Below are 22,764 nucleotides of genomic sequence, written 5' to 3'. Positions count from 1 at the left end.
GATACTTTAAATAGTCAATAGGTATTATAAATCTCAATAGGTATGCTACCAATAGGTCATCTCCTAATTAACACTATAACGTCAAAAACAAATACTCGAAAAAAAAATATTAAATATTGAAGAATGATATCTGCTCGTTTTTGGAGGGAAAAACGTGATATCAATTTTCTATCACAATAAACGGTATAATATTTCGTTTTAATTACGTACTTAATTAATAATTATAGTTATTGAAAATTAAGTCATCTTAATCTATAAAAAATAAAATTCCGTATCAAAATTAATTAATTTATTTCATTACAACACAAATTTTTATAAATTTTAGATAAAAAAACTTATTTTCTCCTATTCTTTATATATTAAAACCGCAGTTAACGAGTTGTGTCCCGACCAAATTTCTCGTACACGAGTTGTGTCCCAATGATTAAAGTGGGGTACACGAGTTGTGTCCCGATGATAAAAGTGGGGTACACGAGTTGTGTCCCGATGATAAAAGTAGGATACACGAATTGTATTCCAACTGTTTTATGAGGTTTAAAAATATGTTATTTTGTTAATTGAAAAAAAAGTTTTTATAAATTCGATTCAAGACATTTTTCCATTTCAATGTTGTATAAAATATACCAACATATATTTTATGAGATATTTAGGTACTGAATAAAATTCGATTCTGTCGATTATTATTATCGCGTGGAGATAAGGTGTGCATTGAGCTACAACGATTGTCATTGTACATGTACATGTGTATCTTGATCATCTACTATATTAAGATAACGAACTATATATTATATACATATAACTATACTCGGATATCCCAATATCACACTTGAATTTTCAACGAGATATAATAATAGTAATACAATATTATACGATTAATTTATTAGTCAGTCAAACACCAACCGTCCACTATGGAGCAAATGATGAGTGAGAACAACAAAATGCTTTTGGTAATTGATGGTTACAAGTTTTGTTTTCATAAATTATTAAAGTCCGAATTGCAAAGATGGAGATGTACTAAAACGACATGTAAGTCTTTTATAAAAATTAATAACGTCAATGAAATAATTGAACGCAAAATTAATCATAATCATGAAAAACTTGAAACATCTGTTCTAAACAGACAAAAAATTAGTAATGTTTTAAAAAGAAAAGCTATAGAAGATGTGTGTGAGAGACCATGTAAAATAATTCACAATGAATTACGCAAGGGTGATGTAGAAACACTAACTTCTTATGACATTTCTCGTATTCGTGACAATATGTACCAAGCTCGAACTCATATTTTACCAAACCTACCAAAATCCATCTTTGATGTACATGAAATAATTAAAAATCAACAAATTATATCAAACCGAGGGGAAAATATGATATTTATTAATGATCGTAAAAATAATATTATTGGATTTTCTTGTTCTACGAATTTAGAATTACTGGCTAAATCAGAAATTTGGTTAATTGATGGCACATTTAAGAGTGCCCCAAAATTTTTTTACCAAATGTTCACAATACATACTATTAAAAATGAACAATATATACCATTATTATTTATATTATTGCCAAATAAAAGACAAGAATCATATTTCGTAGCTTTTGAACATATAAACAAATATTTTTTTGATTTAAATGTAACATTAAATGTACAGCGTATCCTTGTGGATTTCGAAATAGCAATACACTCTGCTATCACTGATGTGTGGCCAAAAATATAAATTAAAGGCTGTCGCTTCCATCTCGGTCAGAGCTGGTGGCGAAAAATTCAAGAACTCGGTTTATCTGTAGAATATAAGGATCAATCCTCCGAAATAAGCAAATTTTTAAAGTATGTTTTTGGTTTACCTTTTCTCGACCCAGATGAAGTAGAAAATGCATTTGTGTTTGATCTAATGTCTTGTAGTGTTTCAAATAATTCTGATGTTCTAAAATTTGCAACTTACTTAATGGATAACTATGTCATGAATTATGCTTTATTTCCTCCCCGTGTATGGGCAGAATCATCAAATTCAATGCTACGCACAACTAATAGTTGCGAAGCATTTCATTCAAAGTTTAATTCTATGTTTTATTCAAGCCATCCAAATATATTTCAATTTACTGAAGTCATTAAGAATTTGCAATGTGATGTGTACATTAAAATTAGAAGTTCTGGACAATTATCAAAGACAACTCGTGAAAAACATTTATTTCTATGTCAAAAATTAAATGCATATAAAAATGGACAAATTTCACGATTTGAATTTATAAAAACGATATCATTTAAATTTTTGCCTAGTATGTAATTTTATAAAAACTATTAATGTAGTTATTTTTGCTTTTTATTTATATTTTATTTATTAGACGAAATAACATAATTTATTGTTAGATTAAAATTTTTACTATAATAATAATATGACGTTTTTATACTCATTTTTCGTGTTAAATATAATATATAACATACTTTTAATATTTTAATAAAAAAATTAGTCAATGTGAATTTATAAAAATTGTTTTATTTAAGTTTTTGCCTTATATGAAATATTATTAAAATTGTTTGTGTAGTTATTTTTACTTTTTATTTATATTAGTTAGACCAAACTTGTGTGTAACCCGAAAAAACTGGGGGACACAATTCGTGTAACCAGAAAAAAACTTAGGGACACAATTCGTGTAACCCGAAAAAAACATAGGGACGCAATTCAGTATTTGGGACACAACTCGTTTACAGCCATTAAAACCGGGCCAACTACTACTAGCGCTTTTAGTTCACTAGTTACGCCACTTCGACATGGCTATTCATAGGGAACATATAGTAGCGAGTTCCAACCTTAGTAGATAACCGTGACCCGAACAGAAATTGTGATTATAGACGCCACTTATTTGAGCGGACCTACTCCAATTATCTGTTCCGCCCCTTATTTTGTAAAAATAACAAACTCCTTTCATATTATATAAATATTAAACGGGAAAAATGTTTCCCATCCCCGAATATTGTGATACACACAAATTATTTGACTAGAAATAAAATGATTAATTATATACATATAAAACAGATGAATTCATATTCATGGTAAACGACTATAGTACCTTATAGTAATTACCGTTTCACGATTTCTTCAGCTTTTGCGATGACCATAAATAAATCTCAAGGCCAAACAATGTCTGCGATTTATTGGATTTGGAAAACATCTCACATGGACATTGGACAGCTATATGTTGCCTGCTCACGTGTAGGAAAACCATCAAATCTCTTCGTGTTAGCGAAAGACAGGTTAACCAGGAATGTTGTACACAAGGTAGTACTTAGATAATTTTTAGTTTTAATAATTTAAAATTATAGTTCGCCGTCAATGTTATCTACCTCATTTAAAACAGTTTAATTTTATATTTTTTTAATGTATATAGTACATTTTGTAAGTAAGTCACTGATTACAAATAATAATTTAATAAAAGATGAATAAAATGTAAATTCAGAAAGTATATTATTATGTTGGTTTGTGCTTAATTCAACATTTCGATACATCACCATTACTTTTAAATTTTGGCGAAACGTTTTATTTTCAATCTCATATGAATGAATCTATTTTAAATTTGTTTTAGAAAATATAAATTTGATTGTACCAAAGAATTAGTAAAAAATTGATTCAAAGTATTATAATTGCTGAGCCACAGAAACGCGTGGCTGGGTCAGCTAGTTATCTATATATTCGATAATGTACCTATATGATAATGAAAATTAATTTTTAATAATATACGAAAATAAAAAAGTATAAATATAATATAATAAAATAATAATAAAATAAAATAAATTGTTTACCAATATAGCAGTCGTATCTTTATTTTTTATCAATTACCGGCCCACAAATATTACCTAGGTATGTGCTACATATGATAGCAAGGACAACAAAGACATAAAATGTGGTACTTCGTTGCAGACTCGTATGCAATATGTTGTTATGTCTTTACTTAGGCACATATAATTGAAATTTTTAATATTTTATCTACTATATTTGATATTAATTATGCTCTTTATCACATTAGTATTATGAGGCAAGTTCAAAACACAATTAAGTTATAGGTAGGCATTTATAAATTAACATTATATCAACATTTTAAAGTCTTTGGAAAATTACCAGATTAGAAAACAAGATAGTATAGAACTCTGCTAGTCATTCAGTTTCAGTTTTTACTTCCTACGTTACCATGGCTAAATAACTATAGTTATGTAACTATACTAAATAACTTTAGCCATGCTAAAAAAACATCAAAATATTTATTAAAGACTTACATAACTTATTATATTTATTTATTATCACGTACTTTATATATTTTTAAATATTTAGTTGAACAATTAAATACAATGTGAGCATCTTTAATTTTATTTGTAATGTTAATTTAATAATTTAAAATAATGATGAAACATAATTATATTGTTTAGGGCGGCTTATGATTTTAAATCGATTTTAAAAAGGTTTCCTCGGGAAAAAAACTCAAATGTCACATTAGCAGTATTGACCAGTGGGGGAGACTCACAAGGTAAGAATTTGATGAAGTGGAAAAATCTATAGTATAATACCTATCGATACAATAGGAACTAATGTAATTTTTCAGGAATGAATGCGGCTGTAAGATCTGTCGTAAGAGTGTCAATTCAATTAGGTGCGACAGTCTATTTTGTAAAAGAGGGATATCACGGACTTATTGAAGGCAATGAATACATAACGAAAGCAAATTGGTACGACGTATCTTTCACTCTCAGTTTGGTATGGTTTAAGAGGTCATTTTTATGATTGGATGCTTAAAAATATTTTGAACTTAAGGGTGGTACTATTATCGGAACAAAACGGTGTATGCCGTTTATGACTAAAGAAGGTAGAATGAAAGCGACCAAAAATATGATATCATTTGGAATTTCTAACTTGGTGGTAATTGGCGGAGACGGTTCCTTGACTGGTGCTAATATTTTTCGCGAAGAATGGCCAAGCCATATTGATGCACTTTTAAAAAACCGTAATTATTGTTGATTTTTTTTAAGTTGTTGGTAATAAACATTTAAATATTTGTCTAGAGGAGATCGATGAAGAAACGTCAAAAAAGTTTGACCATTTAAACTTGGTTGGCGTTGTTGGGTCAATTGACAACGATTTTAGTGGGACTGATATGACTATTGGTGCTGATACAGCACTTCACCGAATTCTTGAAGCAATAGATTCCATTGTAAGCACGGCATTCTCGCATCAGAGAACATTTATAATGGAAGTTATGGGCCGTAATTGTGGGTAATAGTAACTTCAATAATAAAGATATAACTATTACTACCACTGTATTAAAATTTGCCATATTATTTAGTTATTTAGCTGTTAAAAGCGCATTGATGTGCGAAGCTGATTATTTATTCATTAGAGAATGGCCACAACAATTGGAATGGCCAGAAAAATTATGTAAAAATGTACAGATGGTACGTTAAAATTTCTATATTATAAGCCTACATTTAATTTACTATAATATTGTTTAAATATCATTATGGCCTAGATTTGTATGCAAAGTTAAGTTTTTGGCGATGCTCTAGAAAAATTCATTTCAAGTACCAAAATAACTTGATTAATGTACAGATTTGTAATGGAATATCCTAACTTTAAATTTAAAAATTTAACTATTTTTGAATTTTTAATTAATTTTAATGTTTTTTCGTGCATTTTAAGCCTTCTTACAATTTGCTAAATACTTCAAAATATTATCCCAATAAATGTTGTCAGGTTTGATGCATTGCTCACCAGTCATTATTAAACAGGTAAATATAAAATAGTAGAATGGATATAGTTTTATATTTAGGTACATCTAAAATAAATATTACTGCACTAAGAATGAAGAATATATTGACCTTAAATAAAAATTATTACCGTTAAATCATTACTTATTACTAATTTGTTGTCAAATATTTATCAACTTGAAATTATTAAACTTTCTTAAATATAAAAATATGTACTAAATTTAATTGTATAGGAAAATATTAAGTTAAATATAAAGAGCATTAACGTGGTTAATTGAATTTTTTTTAAATGTTAAATCTGTTAACTATAGTTATCAGTTATCATCCATCACCATGAATATTAAAACTTTTTATTACAATATAGGTGGTTGGTTGAAATAAATGTTTAAATTATTACAAATTTTTTTAGACTAGAAAATATGGTAAAAGGCTAAACATTATAATAGTCTCGGAAGGAGCAGTCGATTTAAACGGTAATGCAATTACATCAGAAATGGTTAAAAATGTTTTAGTAGAAAAATTAAATCAAGACGCTAGGATAACCGTTCTGGGACATGTTCAAAGAGGTGGAAGTCCTTCAGCATTTGATAGAATTTTGGTAACATTAGTTATCATCAAACAAATATGACGAAATAGCTAATATGTTTTGTATACCTATGTTTATTGGGTTAGGCTTCACGTATGGGTGCACACGCTGTTTTGTGTTTATTAGAAGCTACAGCAGAATCTGAACCAAAAGTTATATGTCTTAACGCTAATACAATCGCACAACAATCGTTGATGGAATGTGTTAAAAGTACATTAGAAATTGGAAAAGCCATCGAACACAAAGACTTCGATAAGGCATTGAAACTTCGAGGCCAGTACGTTTAATAGAACTTTAGATAATATATAATTTAAATAAAAACGTTACACTACATTGGTAGGGTAGGCACTTATGTTTTTTTTATAAATAAACTTATTTGAAGTATGACCACTGAATTGAATATAATAAATTTAAATGAATTTAGATACTTGTATTATAGCTAGGTACTAATGTATAATATGACTGTTGAATTGATATTGCAAATTTATTGATCTATTAGCCATAATAGTATAATACTTGAAGGTAGGCTAGTATTATTATTCAATAATTATGAGCTTATATGAAACATTTTCAGGAGTTTTATTCAAAATTTAGTGACATACAAACAAATGATACATAAAGAAATCATTAATATAGACGTTTGTATTTTTTTATTCAATACTATTAAGTTTATTTTATAATAAAAATGATTTTTTTAGGGGAAAATAACTTTAATACTGAATATTGGAGGTTCTAGTAATGGAATAAATGCATTAATGTATTCTATAGTTCGAGCAACAATAGCATTAAAAAGTCGAGTATTTGCAGCAAAATTCAGTATTGATGGACTCATAAAAGGCGAAGTAACTTTACTATATTTGTTGGTTATTTATGTATTAGTTTGTTGGAAGAGGGGATCGTAATACTTACTCTGAATTTATGATTAGTGTGTACAAGTATTAAGTCGAGTTGTTTAATAAATATTTATTTTTATTTTTACAAACAGGTTATTGAACTCCATTGGTCCTCTGTTATTGGCTGGCTAAATCAAGGTGGTGTTAAGTTGGGAATAACAAGAACAATCCCTGATGAGGATATGATGGAAATGGTTGCAATACAAATGAAACATTTTAATATCAGCGCGTGTATAATTGCTGGAGGGACAGAAGTATAATCACTCAGTGCTCTGAAATATGACTATACTGATCCTATACTTAATAAAACCTATTATAATTTGCTTACAGGCTTTAAAAACCGGCATAATGATGTATGATTACCGGGAAAAATACAAAGAGTTTTGCATACCTATAGTAGTGGTGCCGGTTACGTACAGCAACAACGTACCAGGAACCGATTTTTCATTGGGAGCAGATACAGCTTTAAATCAAATTGTTAAGGTGATTTTCATTATGCACAACGCGGTAGCGTGGTAGGCATGAATTTATTGGTTTGATAGTGCATCTCAATGCTGCAACACAAGTGATGTGGTGGAGGAAGTTTTTATTTTGAAAATATGCGGTAGTGTAGGGATTTTTCCTGAAGTATTTTCCTTTAAAAAAAAAAATGATAATTTACTATAAATAAATCGAAAAAAACTAAATTAAAGTTAAAATTTTTAAAACGTGTATAAAAAGTACAAAAAGATCTAAACTTTAGATTCATAAGTATTTTTTAAGTTATATGGTGAATAGAAAACGCAAATTAAAACATAAATACAAATTTGATTCGAAAACTGGTTTTGCTTGAAAATTCCAGTTGCTGATAATTTTATTTTGTTTCTTCTAATTATTTGGGGTATTGATTTTTGGAATATTCCGTTTTGCTGGGTGTAGTTTTTTGATTGGGTATTTGTCAGTGTAACTGATAATTGTCTAGTGTTTTGCTTTTGATGACTTGATGTAGTTTAGCATGCAACATTTTGATATTACTTTCAATAGGATTTGTATCTGCGTTTCCAAATTGAGTTATATGCTTTGGAGATATCTACTACTAACTATGCTTATCAGGCCAAGGTATTGTTTTGCAGCAAATGACTTGTTTATTTCCGATTTAATGTTTGAGTGATTAGTGATATTGGATCTAGGTTCACGTAATCCGTTTTATTTGTTTGGTATTATCTTTATTTCTCCAAGAAGTGAATTGGTCGGTTTTATGAATTGTCCATCTATATCGGTATTATTAAATTATTATGTTGTTAAATTATTAGTTTAATAATTACTGTAAAAGTTAATAATCATTACTTGCACTGTTGGGTTGTAGATAATCAATGCTATCGGTAGGTAAGCTATAGACCAGGGCTGCACAGGTTTGAATAATCTTTTTTTAGTACCTAGGCAATAAAAACATAATAATACGTCTTAAATTTATAAGATATAGAAAAACTTTTTTACATTAATTTATTATTATTTATATTTATATATATTTATATTATTATTATTATTGTTTATACAAATATAATATTATTTAATTAAACACAATAAAACACAAAATAATGTATCTACTTAATATTAGTGGGATTTTTGACACTGAATTTTTCCAGACAGCTTATTCAATTCTGGAGAGTAATCCAGGGGCGTCATTTCAGATTTTTTTTCGGGTGTGTGAAGTTTCAAGCAGGCAATTTTGAAATTTCACCAGGCCATATAAAAATAGATATACTGATATACATACGTATATGTATATTATCCTGCATTCAATTATTTCCATACATTATAGACCAGTTATTACAATTTGATTTTAATCATATAAATAATTGTGCATTCGTTATTTTAGGCTACAGCAAGGCGCAGGCTAATTGTAACATTTTAAAAGTAAGGGTTGCAACTGCACACCCTGCCACCCCCCAAATGATGCCCCTGGAGTAATCTGTAGTTTTCAACTTCAAACAAGCATCAAGGCTGATATCAAAACACACACAATTATATTATAAACACAATAAAACTAATTGTGCGATAAGATTAATAAAAACGAAAACATTCCCGAACCATGTTAAAGATAAAATATTGATTTATTTTACCTGAAAATCGTTATTGAGAAATTCAGACTTATTATCGTTATAATAACGTATAATATAATTTATATTTTACGGATACCGATATATTGTTAATTATCCAAAGAGCCGCAGCTTCCCGACCCCTGCTATAGACGAACACAAAATAAAAATTATACAAAATGTATATCTGGTTCAACCGGCTCTGTCATTCTGTCAAACATATACTTGTGTAATAAATCTAAAATTATTTGATCAGTTTTGAAGTTTTTTTAATGTTAATGATAAAAGTGAACATTACCTCTTCCAGTTAAATAAAAATTTTAATTGCGCTTTTAATCGTAGATACTACGCTTTCAACACAATATGTACATTTTTGTTTGTACTATAGCTAGGTTCTTACTTAAAAATTCATTTTTTTTTTTTTTTTTTTGTTATAATATAATTTACTCCATTTCAAAATTAACATTCTATCAAATTCCTTAAAATCAAAAAATTTGATTGAAGCTGTATTGTTACTTTTAAAATAAAAACTTAAAATCTAATTCTTAGATCAACTTCAACCAATACTTTCTTTCTTTCTTTAAATTTAATTCAAGCAAAGGTTACTGGGATTTACAAAAAAAAGTGTTTACTATAAATGTTAATAAATCATGTACAAATATTAGTTTTATAAATTATTTATTAATTTTGACGAGATTATGAAATTCTTTCATGATTTAATTGAGTCTGAGGAATTTCTAAATGTTGTGGAAATGTACTGTGATAGGTTAGCATTTTCCCTGAGCTAATTTGTATTTGAGGTATTCTGCAAATAAATAATAGCACATGGTAATAATATTAAATATTTAAATTACAGTTGTGTGATATTATTAGACAATCAGCAGAAGGTCATACACCACGAGTGTTTGTAGTCGAAGTTTTAGGAGGTTTATGTGGTTATTTAACCTCTATGACCGGTAAGGTAAAATTATAAGGTTGTTACTATAATCTATTTCATAATGTATTATTTATTATAGCAATGGCATGTGGTGCAGACGCGTCATTTATTCCTGAAGAAAAGTTTAACATCACAGATTTAATGGATTGTTTATATAGAATGGTTGAAAAATTTGACACTAAAAAGATTACCCGAGGACTTGTGTTAAGGTAAAAAAAGATTTAATACAATGTAATATGATTACGTAAATTTTTGAGTTGGGCTATAATATATAGCAATTAACAAATGATCTAGGAGCATATGTATTAGTTGGGTCCTAGATTCTGTACCTATACTGATTAGATCCCGTATTAAAAAGCCTACTGTAAAAGTTGTCTCACAGAAAAAACATTTACTTCCCATTTTTATAGATTTAGAACTGTATAATAACATCTTGTTATTAAAGGTATGGTTAAAAATGTTTTTTTTTCTTATGTTAATTAATGTTTAATATATTAATATATTTTCATGATTTACGTGTTTTGTCATATACTTAGTTTTTAATATTTAATAAACTTATAATTGGGATGAAATGTAAAGATACAGGTTTAACAAATTTGTAGCAATTAATTTTTCCCAATATTTTTTCTGTCATTTTTTCCACTACGAAATCTTTCTTAGATATTAATATATTATACAGTTTCTTCTTCTTCGCTCTGATCTTCTTATTTGTATGAAATGTCGATTTGAATATTTTTAATAGATGTTTAAATTGATATATATTTGGATGAGCAGAATAAAACATAGAATTGAAGCGTTTCTAATAGGATTCACGTGTTTGTATTTCTTATTGTACTAGGACCATAATTGAAGGGTGGGCGGGAATAACGTGCTATGTAGCAAATTCGTAAATGTTCAGGAACAACTAAAAACGAAAACTGTATTATACATTTTTTTTAATGTTATTTGGAACTAGTAAACGCTTAACGCACATAGCGCGTTTTAATAGTCAACTAATCGCCGGATTCGAAGTATATACACAATGATTGTGTACGATAAAAACATTCTGGGAATTTTTCGATTCTTAAAATATATCGAGATTGCTTCATAGCACGTTATTCCGCAAAAACATGAAAATTGTAAAAACTGTTACATAGCACGTTATTCCCGCCCATCCATTGTTGAGAGAACTTTGCGTCAATATGAATATAATTATTTAATAAATATTCTGTGAACTTTTGTACCAGCTCATCATCTGGTTGAAACTTACCAAATCATTTATAAAACAATTTTCAAATTCGTTTAGAATTAAAAATGTTTGTCTAACTCAGTATTTTTTTTTTTTTTTTTGTAATCATTACTTAATCCTAGATTCTGGATCTTTCACCACTAATTTTTACCTCGATAAAATCTACAACCTCTATTTGAGTAGTGTGAATATTAATATTAACAATTGTTACTTCACAATCAACAATTTCTGGTATAAAATTGAAATTTCATATATTGAGAATCTGTGTAAAATTTTGTGAATATACTAAAGTATTATACTAATATAATAAATATAGTAGATTTTGTAATATACTTTGTACTAGTGTTGAGCACTATTTTGACCAATCCGGATTACGAATTACAATTGTTGTATCAAAACTTCTGATCAATTTGTTTTATCCGGATTCACGGATTCAATCTGTCGAACCGGAATTTCTGGTTCAATCCATTAATTCAGATTTCGGATCCAATCCAGCTTCATTTGTTTTTGAGATAATCAGCTATTTTTTTCCTTATTAACAACTTAAATAATACGATTATACGATCTCAAATCTATTGACAATCGACTCAATATTATGAGACCCCTAATAGCAAATAAACCATGATTTTCGAGTTTTTCACAATTTGTTATTAGATGCTTACATATGTAGTAGTGACGAGGAAGTATCAAGTAGGTATTTTTTATTAATAAAAAGGAATTTTCTCGTGCGTATATTTACGCGATCCATATTCCATAACGCACGTGGTTTTGAAATAAACAGTTAAATGTGTTTAAGTTTATTTTATTGATTTTTCTAATCAATTAATACATTTTTTTCATTCTTAAAAAGTTAATATACCGCTTATTATGCATGTCTCATCATCTCGTAATGTAGATGAGTTTTTAATCAAAATTAGCTCCTAAACCTAACTAGCCAACTCCCAAGTTGTATAACTCTCAACTTATGACAAAATTAAAAAAAAATTGTATTAAGTACCCAAAAGTGAATTTAAAAAAAATATAAAATATAAAAGAAATAATAATATGTACTTACATTATACACCAAGACTATATATTGTGATGCCAAATTTAGCTTAAAATTTTAAAAATCAATAACTTATAGAAGTATGAATCTTAATACTTGTTATACTTAATTTATTTGTAATGGAAATTTGTTAAATAGTCCTGTTACATCTTATATATTTAGAGTCTAGATAAATAAAAAATTAATGTTTGTTTTCAAAACGTGTTATAATCCGAATTTATATCATAATCCGGATTGGGTATTTTAATTTGGATTAGAACCATAATCCAGATTGGCAATTTAGAAATGGAATGATCCGGATTTTGTGTTCACCACTACAGTCTATAGTTTTACTACTTTTAGTAAGTAACAAACAAAATATGATATGAATATATAGGTAGTGGTTTATTCAGTTTATTGGCATAATTCCATTAAGTTTCAGCAGGTGAAAAATCAGTCCAAAGCCGTAATAACAAATTAAGTATATTATTACGAACACGGTGGTGAATTTAATAAAAATGTCAGTGCGCCCTTTCACTCGAAAAAACAAATATAACCAATAATTAATTGTAATAATAATATAAGAATAGGGATAATATAATTAGCATTCTTATAATTGTAGAAAAGCCACTTGTTCTTGGCATTCTTATTTGTACATGTTTCCCATGTATGGCATCTAAACAATTAGGAAACTAGCTGTATTTTTCAAAACCCTCTGCAATTTTTCTCCAACTATTTTCAGTAAATTCTGAAAAAGACACTTCTCGTAAACAACCCAAAAGAAAACTGCAAACATTTCTTAATATTTTTCTCCTTTCGTTGTGTGTCCAAGTCTGTAGGTACGTTAAGTGCAAATCGATTTGATCACTTCCACTACCTAAGTAAATAAATAATAAATAAAAAACAAATTGAAATCTTTGAATATTCGAAAAAGATTAATACTTATAAAATATCAATTAAATATTATTATTTATTACAGATAAATACAATTTTCAATACCTAACGACTTGTACATATACATTATTTTAATGGTAATTTTTTAAAGAGGGCGCCACTACTGTGATTCTGTTTTTGATTTTTTATGAACTTTATGCTTTTTTTTATTGACAAAAGTGGTACTAAAACCTTCAGCAGAGTGTCGGGTTTCAGCCCAAAAAAAGTTCAGCCAAATTGGTCCAGGCGTTGTTGAGTTATGCGCTTACCAACACATTTTGCGATTTATTTTTATATTATAGATATATAATTATAAAATTTATATAAATTACTATTTAGCGATAAGACTTATTTTCAATTTGTAAAAATAATCTAATTTTATCGGTGCAGCGATGGTATGTATACGTCGTAGTTGTACAGTCGTACATAATAAAATATGATTAATTCAACTTTCTACTAAAACGACATCATTTAACAAAATAAAAATTATGAATTGAGAAAATATAAATTTGTTATTTATTTGTGAAGTAAATCCAAAGTGTCCAAGTGTCTAACTAGGTACCTACTAAGGTATTCATGATCTGAAAAAAAGAAAATTCACCAAGAGGCCAATTTGGTCAGGAAATAATAACAGTGGGTCAGCTGACCTCCTGAACCCCCTCCCCCTAGATTAATAGTAATTAAAAATGTAAGTCACGAGTACTTTCCAAAATGTCGAGAATTTCAACGATTTGAAAATTATCATTGGATCCGTAGGTTTTCTGTAGGTATGCATGAATAGATAAAGTGGGGTAAGTGTCCCCATCATAGAGTCCACGCTAGATAAGTAGCTCAATATATTTAATATGTATTTTAATAATTTTGATGTGAAGGTCAGTTGCCTTAATAATATACATGTCTTCTGTAGATCTGAAAAGGCCAATGAAAATTATACCACAAATTTCATAAGAAAATTACTGACTGAAGAAGGACAAAAATCATTTGCAACTAGAACTTCTATTTTAGGTAATATTATTATTATTATTATTATTATTATATACTAAATTAATTGGTTTCAGAACCATTTATTAATTTTTCATTTGTGCTGCTGATTTATAATGACTTTACAAATGTATTCCACAACATCAAACTCTTGCAACAAAAGTTTACATGAATGTATAGGTATATAAATTACATAAATGTACTATTAACTGTTATATTTGTAAGGAATATGATTTAAGAATAAGCCCAGCACTTATCTCATATTATAAACAACTTATTTTTTCGAAAGGTTTGCTAGGTATTGGTGTGTAGGTAAAATAATAATTTTGACTGTTGTTTTCACACATTAAAGTAATTAAATCTATAGCTACCAATCCAGAAGTCAAATATTGACAGTAGGTAACATTTTATGAAATTTAAAGTTCATGTACTTACTAGGTAGTAACTAGGTATCTATGTACTTATAGGAAGCATTGTTACCGGTGGTGTACCAAGTCCATTTGATAGGTCATTTGCTCTAAAAGAAGGGCAATTGGCAGTCGAGTGGATACATAACATACAAAACAAACATCCAGAACAGATGACATTGCCAAGTTCAGCTGTATCATTGGGTTTACAATGGAGCGATTTTAAGTTCACACCACTAGAGAATCTCAAATCTATTAACGAAGAGTAATATTACCAATTATTTAATCATGATTATTTCTTATGTTCTACTCTTCTACTTATCAAAATCTTTTGAATTTATAGAAAACAATCTAACAATCAACCATGGTGGCTAAATTTCAGACCATTATTAAAAGTGTTAGAAGAGCCAAATTACTGGAAACAACTTATATAATCAAATCAAAATAATTACCACCTAAAAGTTGTTTTAATAATATAGTGATTACTAGGCTTTTACATTAAATGTTTTTGTTTAAGGGGATTGGAAGTGCTCCATTTCTAAGGAGTAAACGATAGGCATTTAGTTTAACAGTTGAAGTCGCTTACTGCTGTTGTGTGAGTAGTAAATGCTCATTTGTGTGAGTGTCCAACACGCCACCACTACTACCCGCGTCCCGCATATTCAACAACGGTGCGATATTCATCAAAATATCGAAAACCGGTTTTAGTCAACTAACTTTATCTAATAATACAATTACAATAGTCATTAAGTCGCAATTAGAGTAGTATGCGTGTGTGACCCATATTAGGTCTGCTAAATAATTGCATAAAATAAAAATCACAAATAATTCATTCATATAGTTAAAAATAAAAATTTTATAAAAAAAAAGTTTTAGAACGAATATTTATAACATCTAATTATTAATTAATTCCAACACAAGCTTTTAGCTTATAAGAAGTGTGCAATTTTTGCTTGTTTAAATTTCTTGTATTGCAAAACATAAATAAATATACAAAAAATCAAGATGTATTAGAAATAAAATTAAAAACTAAAGGTTACAGAATTAAACAATTTTTTCGGGAATGCCTGGTCTTATTGGTAATCCTCGATCAAACCTAGAATCGATTATTTCTGGAAGTAATGACTCCATATAAAATCGAGTAACAAATGGTTCTATTTTAGTATTCCAAAATGATTCATCTCTAGGTATTTTATCTATCACAAAACCTGCCAAAATCATATACATTTAAAAACGACAAAAAACGACTAGGTATATAATAATTTGATTACCTTTGGGACTCCATACAACAAAATAACAATATTTTTTTTCGGTAATATTAAGTTGGCCCTGTACTTGGAAATAATAATTGTCTGTTTTTTTTAAAAACAAGCTTTCCCTTATAATCAGTCATATACTTTAATTTTTTGAGAGTAACAGCTTCCTGTGGTGTGTATTCTTTTATACTCGACGGACATTTTATTTCTATTATCGAGTCTTCGTTTATTAACCCGTCCGGACTCGCAGCCAAATAATGCAGGGATTTATGAATAAATAAACCTGCTAACTGTATAGTTATTCCTAAAGTTTCTTGAACGGCGTTTCTGGCAATTGACTCATTTTCGATTCCATACCTATGTTAAATGTTAAACAAAATAATATTTTAATATAATGCATACTAATCTAACATAGTTACAAATTATAGTTATAAATTAAAATAAATCAATAAATAATATTTAGTAACTACGTCTCAATCATTAAAAAACTTTAGCTTACCTCGTAGCTGAACTTCCTTGAAAAATATCGTTCAAAATATGCTTTACAGTATTTGCACGGGAAGTTGTTGGTCGAAGCTTACAAACCTTTCCAAAGTTAGACGCCGTTAGTCGATATTTTCTATAATGTTGCCACATATCATTATCTTGCTGTCCAATTGTACTTCGTTCAATTGCTACTATCTCTTCAGATTTTAATGTTATTTTTTTCAAAAATAGTTCCTTTTTATTTTGATACTCATCAAAAGGCATATCAATTATTTCGCAACCCATTTCCAGAGCTCCATAATCATCATCGGGTCCAGAAAATAATTTACGCTTATTCATTGTAAATCTATAAATAATATTAAGTGGTTGTAACGTGATATTGGTTTTTTTAAATATATAAATTAAATTACGTCGGTTTTTTAAAATTTAAACGTCGTCTTCTTGATAATTCGCGCATTTTATCAACTTTTTTAATATATTTTTTTGTAATTATACCAGGACTTAAATTAGTCATTTTTTTATGTAACTGACTAATGTAGTTAGATCCCAAATTAAACGATGTCACTGCAGTATGACACCTAGCACCATACGATCCTAAAATAATAATTCAAGATTTAAAAAAAATACAAAATTACCTACAATATGATATGCTTTTATAATAATATTATACCTCGTAAAGAAAAGTTGATTCTTTTGCCACCAACGTACTTGGCAATGACGTTATTAAAACCTTCAACCACATTGTTATTGACGTTATAGATCAGGCTCGATACATGATGTGCAACTATATTTCTGGCCCCTAAGATATCAGCCCATAATCCAGAAGTTTGCATTTGAGGAACTAGATTAACTTCATTTTCTTTCGGGCCTTTACAAAAATAACTAAAAATAAATAAAATATAATTTATACATATATGTATTGTAACCCACTAACTTAATTTTAAAAATAATTATTGTTCATTTGGTTTGTAACAATTTAAAAAAAAATTAATTACCTAGCACAATCATCATGGTAGCCAAATACATGGTATGGGCTATTTAAAATATCATGTTTTAAAAGCGCGACTTTTTCATTGTGACTAAGATTCATTTCTTTTCTAAAAGCTATTGCCTTCGTCACTGCACATCTTTAAAAAAAAAATTATTATTATACATAGGTTTGTTAATTATTCATAAAAACTCATTACCGTAATTTAAGTCGTCTATCTTTTAAAATTTTCCTCAAAACTCCTGGTACTACTATCCCGGAGGTACTCTTCCGACGAGTGGATATATCCACAATACGGTTACAATAATTTCTTAGAATATGATTTACACATTCTATTTTTTTAATAAATATATCGGGTCCATAAGGTTTTGCCAATGATAATTTTTTCATGACACTTGAGTCCCCGTCACCAATAAGTTTATTAAAAATTACATTGTGCATTGACATACTTTGGCGGAAACCTTCAACAATAATGTCTGCTTCCATTGAAGTGGAAGTTCCTTCCCAGTTCTTAAAACATTTATGAACAGAAACTTCTTTCTCGTTGGATTCAGCTTTTTGACAAACAGCACAAAATTTTTTTCGAATTCCCATAAAAAGTATTTTTTTTGTTCGGTATCCAATAATTGTCGCCTATATAAAATAATTTATAATGTTATTATTTTTAAAAACGACTTATTGAATATTTTATAATTTTTTAACCATAAAATACTACGAAAGCTTACGTAATTTCGACAAATTTAACGCTACTTAACCCTTTTATAAAAAGATATTTGAAGAGTTACTTAACTTTTTATATTAGGTAAATTCAATATTTATGATACTTTAAATTACTATTTTTAAGTTTTTTTTAGCTAACGAAAAATTTCTAGTTTCAAAAATCAAAAATGCGGGTAAGAAGTGGATGTTGCTCTACTGTACAGTAGTTTAATAGTGGTTACTGTAATGGATGGTATCAAATTTGAATTCAATGATATAATATCATTGTATACGAAAAACGATTCTGATCGGAGACGAGTTGTCACTCTTGGATATTTTATACAATGTTAATTATATTGTTATTATTTTAAAAAAAAATGTAGGTACCTATAAATAAAACAAATTTCAAATTAATCAAATTAGATCCATTATGTTACATGGAACCTTGCTTCAAATTTTCAATCCTTAGCTATAAAAGTTAAGCATTTTATAAATTTTTAACAACTAAAGAATTTGTAAATTTTCAATTACACAAATTTTGTCAAAATTTTAACTTTAAATGGTTATAAAAAAAAATCGTGCCTATGTATTTAAATATTTTCTATCTGCTATTATATTAACTTATGGGGAACCTTGTATTAAATTTTCAAGTTTTTTGACCCAACGAATAAAATTTTATTGACAATTATAGAAAAAAAAACTAAAAAACGGAAAATTTCAAACGTCTATAAATAACTTAAAAATTGATAAAATATTTAGAAAATTTTATCAAGTATAGGAATTGATGAAATAAATATTTGGTGTAAATTTCAAATTTCTACAATTATTCGTTTTTATATAAGAACAAAATAAGAATATCAGTACAATAGAAATTGAGTGAATATCTAATATTGTAATTTAAATTCTCAAAAATTTATTTTGACTTTCCGGTAGAAATTTTTTACTTGATAAATGTAGACATATTCATGAAGAATCTTGTATAGAATTTTCAAACCTTAGATTTAAAAAGAAAAATTTTTATGAATTTCTTACTCAAAATAAATGACAAATTTTCGTGATTTTTACGTATTTTGTCAAAATTCGAACTTTCAATGCTTATTAAAAAAAATTGTGACCATGTATTTTTAATATTTTTTAACTACTATTGCGAAAATATATTAGAAGTATTGTATCAAATTTTGAATTTATAGAAAAAAAAACTAAAAAAGATTGAAAATTTTATCATGTATAGAAAATGCCAGTATAAACATTCAGTGAAAATTTCATGTTTCTATGGTAATTTGTTTTAGAGTTACACCAATATCTAAAATCGATTTTTTCAAAAATGCACCAACTAGATTCACTTTCGAACCGGAAAAGCTACTGAAGTTTAAAATCGAAGCATTATTTCGACAATTTCTCGTGAACACAGACAAAAAAAAAACACAACATAGTAAAATCAACACAAATAATACAATAGAAATAAAATTTGAAATGTCTATAAATTGTTAAAAAATATTTAAAATATTCTGAAAATTTTATCATGTATTAAGAATGCAATTTTAAAGATTTGGTGAAAAATTTAAGTATCTACGCCTATTTGTTTTTAAGTCACACTAAAAATATTAATTCAATTCTACCAATAAAAATTTAAAAAAATGATTTACGATAATATAAAAATAATATAATAATATAATACTTACTACACCAGAAAGGGCATTGTAGTTACTTTTGTAAGACCTTTTAGACCATGTACCGTCTGCTACAACCGTAATTAGTGGTATTCCATTTTCATTTACGTTATTTTCTTCCACTGCAAGTCTAGCCTCTTCTTTACCAGCCATTTCCATTGCTTCTATAGCTGTGTTCTCGGTATGTTTAATTAAGTCATTATGAATTTTTTGATATAACGGATTACTCATATTAGGCATATTTAAAAAAGCTGAAAATGTGTCTAGTTGTGTATACCCTTGTCCAGTATTTACGATTGCAGCCACCATTGCCGAATTTACAGGCATACTAGCACGATCTTCATTTGTAATTATTTCTTGTTTGTTACAAAAATTACACATAAAAACGAATTCAGAAAAAAATCCATTTCTGATTTCTTTTACCAAAATTAAGTTTTTGAAAGTACAATCGAATGGGTGGTGGTCAATATTTTTAATGGCATCAAATAAAAACATTATATCAACTAAACGGCGACCACTACATTTCACCCTTTAAAAATTAAAAATTATTTTTTAATTTTAATTTTCAATTTTATAAAATTAAAAGTTTTAAAAAAAAGTGCTGGACACTTACTCGACAGGTCTTATATTATTTAATGATTTTTCGCCGGTATTAGAATTTATATTTTCTCTTTCAGCCTCAATCTGCGTTCGATTATCATGTCTGTTATACAAATATAATGTAAATTATGCGTCATTTTTTACAACTTATTGTAGTTTATAATACATACTTTTGTAAGTAATTGCTACAAATAATTTCATCACCAACAGCAACCGGTGCACCTAAATCTGAAACCTGATAAAATAGATTATAATGATTTGTTCATGAAAGTTAATGGAATTAAAATATACCAAATTAGTAAACTTTAGTAGGAACTTTAGTACTTACCTGGTGATCAATTATTGGGTTTTCTTTTATTTTAATAAAATTTTTTAACTTTTGCTTTTTAGATTTAATTGTTTTACTTAAATACCGACGTTTTTTCGTCCCGTATCTATAATCTTTGTTATTCATTTTTTTATGAGAACTTGGAATAATAAAAATATAACCAATATCTAAAGCACTGATACTAATACACTAATAATGCACTGAAACTAAACTTTAGATGGAGCGCCGGTAAGTTCTAACTACTAAGTGTCGACTAAATCCATAGATAACTTCGGGCATAATCGTACAGTAGGTATATTGTGTAAACTCATTACAGTAATGATACCAAATTATAAATATATTGCAATTCATTTGAATTCATTATAAGTCTATTTAGGAATTATATTAGGTACGCTGGCAGCTCGCGTTGCGCGCCGGTATCAAACGTTTCCGGGAAACAATTTATGGCCCGCACGCGCATGCACAAGTCTTTACATTTGATGAAATAAAATATTTTGTTCCGACGAGGAAACAATTTCAATCAATGAAGACCTAAAAGCCTGACAAAAATACGTCAACTCAAAATGATCATATTTTAATTCTGTAAAAATATTTGTACTTGTCGTTGTGTTTTTTAGGTTATTGCGGAAGTCAATTTTAGAATAACTGTTTAACATTCTTAAAAAAGGCACTTAAGTAAATCTAAAAATTAAAAAAAAATTTAGAAACTCAAATAAAATTTAAAAACAATTTTTTAAAAAATATCAAAAATCGATTTCCATAATAACCTAGAAAAAAGGTCGATCAACTCAGATCTTTTTACAGAATTAAAATATGATCATTTTAAGTATGCGTAATCTTGTCAGGCTTTTAGGTCTAAAACGTGAAATAAATATGCTGCTTCCAATCGCCTTAATGTTAACACAATTTGTCAACTAAAAGTCACATTTTTATAGCAAATACGTCTCTTTTAGGTGAAATAAACGTCTACCTACGCTTATTTTATTCTTGTAGTAAATACCAAAAATTGAAAAATCAGGCTAAGGTGTTTATAAAATATTAGTGATCAATGAGAAATTATAATAATTATCAATTTTAATATAAAAATAATATGTAGGTACCTATTTTATTTTATTTATAATTAATCTTGGACGGATACCGCGTGAGTCAGTGGTGTCACTAGTGTAGGAAGTGGTGGAGGAAAAAAAACACAAACAGTTCGCGGTATTATGATTTTTTTATTGTGGTGGTTGAAAATACAACTGCCAGAAAATGATCAACACAAAAATCAAAATAACGGGGGCGTGAGGAGCGTGTGTCGTTCAGTGTCGGTCAGAGAACTCACTCTCCTCGTCTTCTCTCGACCGGTTCGGAGTCTCGGCGGATTGACTGTTCCAGGCGCGCTTATCGCGTGTCGGTGTCGTCCGTCATCGATTGGCGGTTGAAAATAGAAGTAATTGCGCGGGTTTCCGCGCAAAGGCCGTTTGAATTCAAACGGCTATTACGCGGGCCCGCGTCAAAAGTGGTATATAGTTATACATTAGGTATATAATATACAAGCTGTATATTCTGACTCTACCAGTGAAAAAATATTACAAAAACATAAAATACAGTGCTATATTGGTGTATCAAATTTTTAGTATTTATCTTATTATATTGAAGTCACGAGAAAATCGGCATCGGTATTGGTTTTATTTGTAGGGTTAATGCAAACTAATTAGACTGAGATGGACAATTCTTTGGTGGGTTAGATATAGTACTACCTTGTCTATCTTCATTTTCAAATGCGGTTCAAACTACTTTCTAATCTATCTTGATATCCTTAAGATCAATTTCTGAATTTACATCAAAAGTGAAGTAAGAATATTTTATCTATTTAAAAAAAATTATGATATGATACTCTCTTATTAAAATTTTAAATACCTACCTATATAATTTTACAAAAACA

At 28.1% G+C, this 22,764-nt stretch overlaps 1 protein-coding gene and 1 pseudogene across 2 annotated transcripts; one reads left to right on the top strand and one right to left on the bottom strand.

The window, feature by feature from the left end:
* Positions 1-908: 908 nt before the first annotated feature.
* LOC107163857 (ATP-dependent 6-phosphofructokinase-like) lies at positions 909-15,322 on the top strand. Its single transcript, XM_089230810.1, has 19 exons — positions 909-1,026; positions 1,852-2,166; positions 3,094-3,244; positions 4,412-4,509; positions 4,585-4,736; positions 4,794-4,983; positions 5,042-5,252; positions 5,323-5,431; positions 6,153-6,341; positions 6,416-6,606; positions 6,904-6,967; positions 7,028-7,171; positions 7,315-7,476; positions 7,553-7,705; positions 10,157-10,256; positions 10,317-10,446; positions 14,330-14,427; positions 14,871-15,075; positions 15,154-15,322. The coding sequence occupies exons 1-19, from the start codon at positions 909-911 to the stop codon at positions 15,242-15,244; spliced, it is 2,871 nt and encodes a 956-aa protein (XP_089086936.1). The 3' UTR covers positions 15,245-15,322.
* Positions 15,323-15,768: 446 nt separating this feature from the next.
* Positions 15,769-18,232, bottom strand: LOC149061017 (uncharacterized; annotated as a pseudogene). The gene is made up of 7 exons (XR_016189486.1): positions 17,740-18,232; positions 17,548-17,679; positions 17,223-17,434; positions 16,963-17,146; positions 16,566-16,898; positions 16,082-16,423; positions 15,769-16,018 (listed from the first exon to the last, which is right to left on the bottom strand). The product of XR_016189486.1 is annotated as an uncharacterized LOC149061017 (transcript).
* Positions 18,233-22,764: the final 4,532 nt, after the last annotated feature.

Source organism: Diuraphis noxia, unplaced genomic scaffold, assembly GCF_037042655.1.
Source record: "Diuraphis noxia isolate RWA-SAM2 unplaced genomic scaffold, SU_Dnox_SAM2 contig0001, whole genome shotgun sequence".
Classification (NCBI taxonomy): domain Eukaryota; kingdom Metazoa; phylum Arthropoda; class Insecta; order Hemiptera; family Aphididae; genus Diuraphis; species Diuraphis noxia.
Note: the sequence above shows the minus strand (reverse complement) of the source record. Positions and strands in the feature narration are given on the sequence as shown.

Bases quoted from the DNA above. Each gene is read 5' to 3' on its own strand.
- LOC107163857 (XM_089230810.1), top strand. From the start codon at position 909: ATGGAGCAAATGATGAGTGAGAACAACAAAATGCTTTTGGTAATTGAT. The intron at 4,984-5,041 runs GTAATTATTGTT...ATATTTGTCTAG, and splicing joins TGATGCACTTTTAAAAAACC to AGGAGATCGATGAAGAAACG. The intron at 7,477-7,552 runs GTATAATCACTC...ATTTGCTTACAG, and splicing joins TAATTGCTGGAGGGACAGAA to GCTTTAAAAACCGGCATAAT.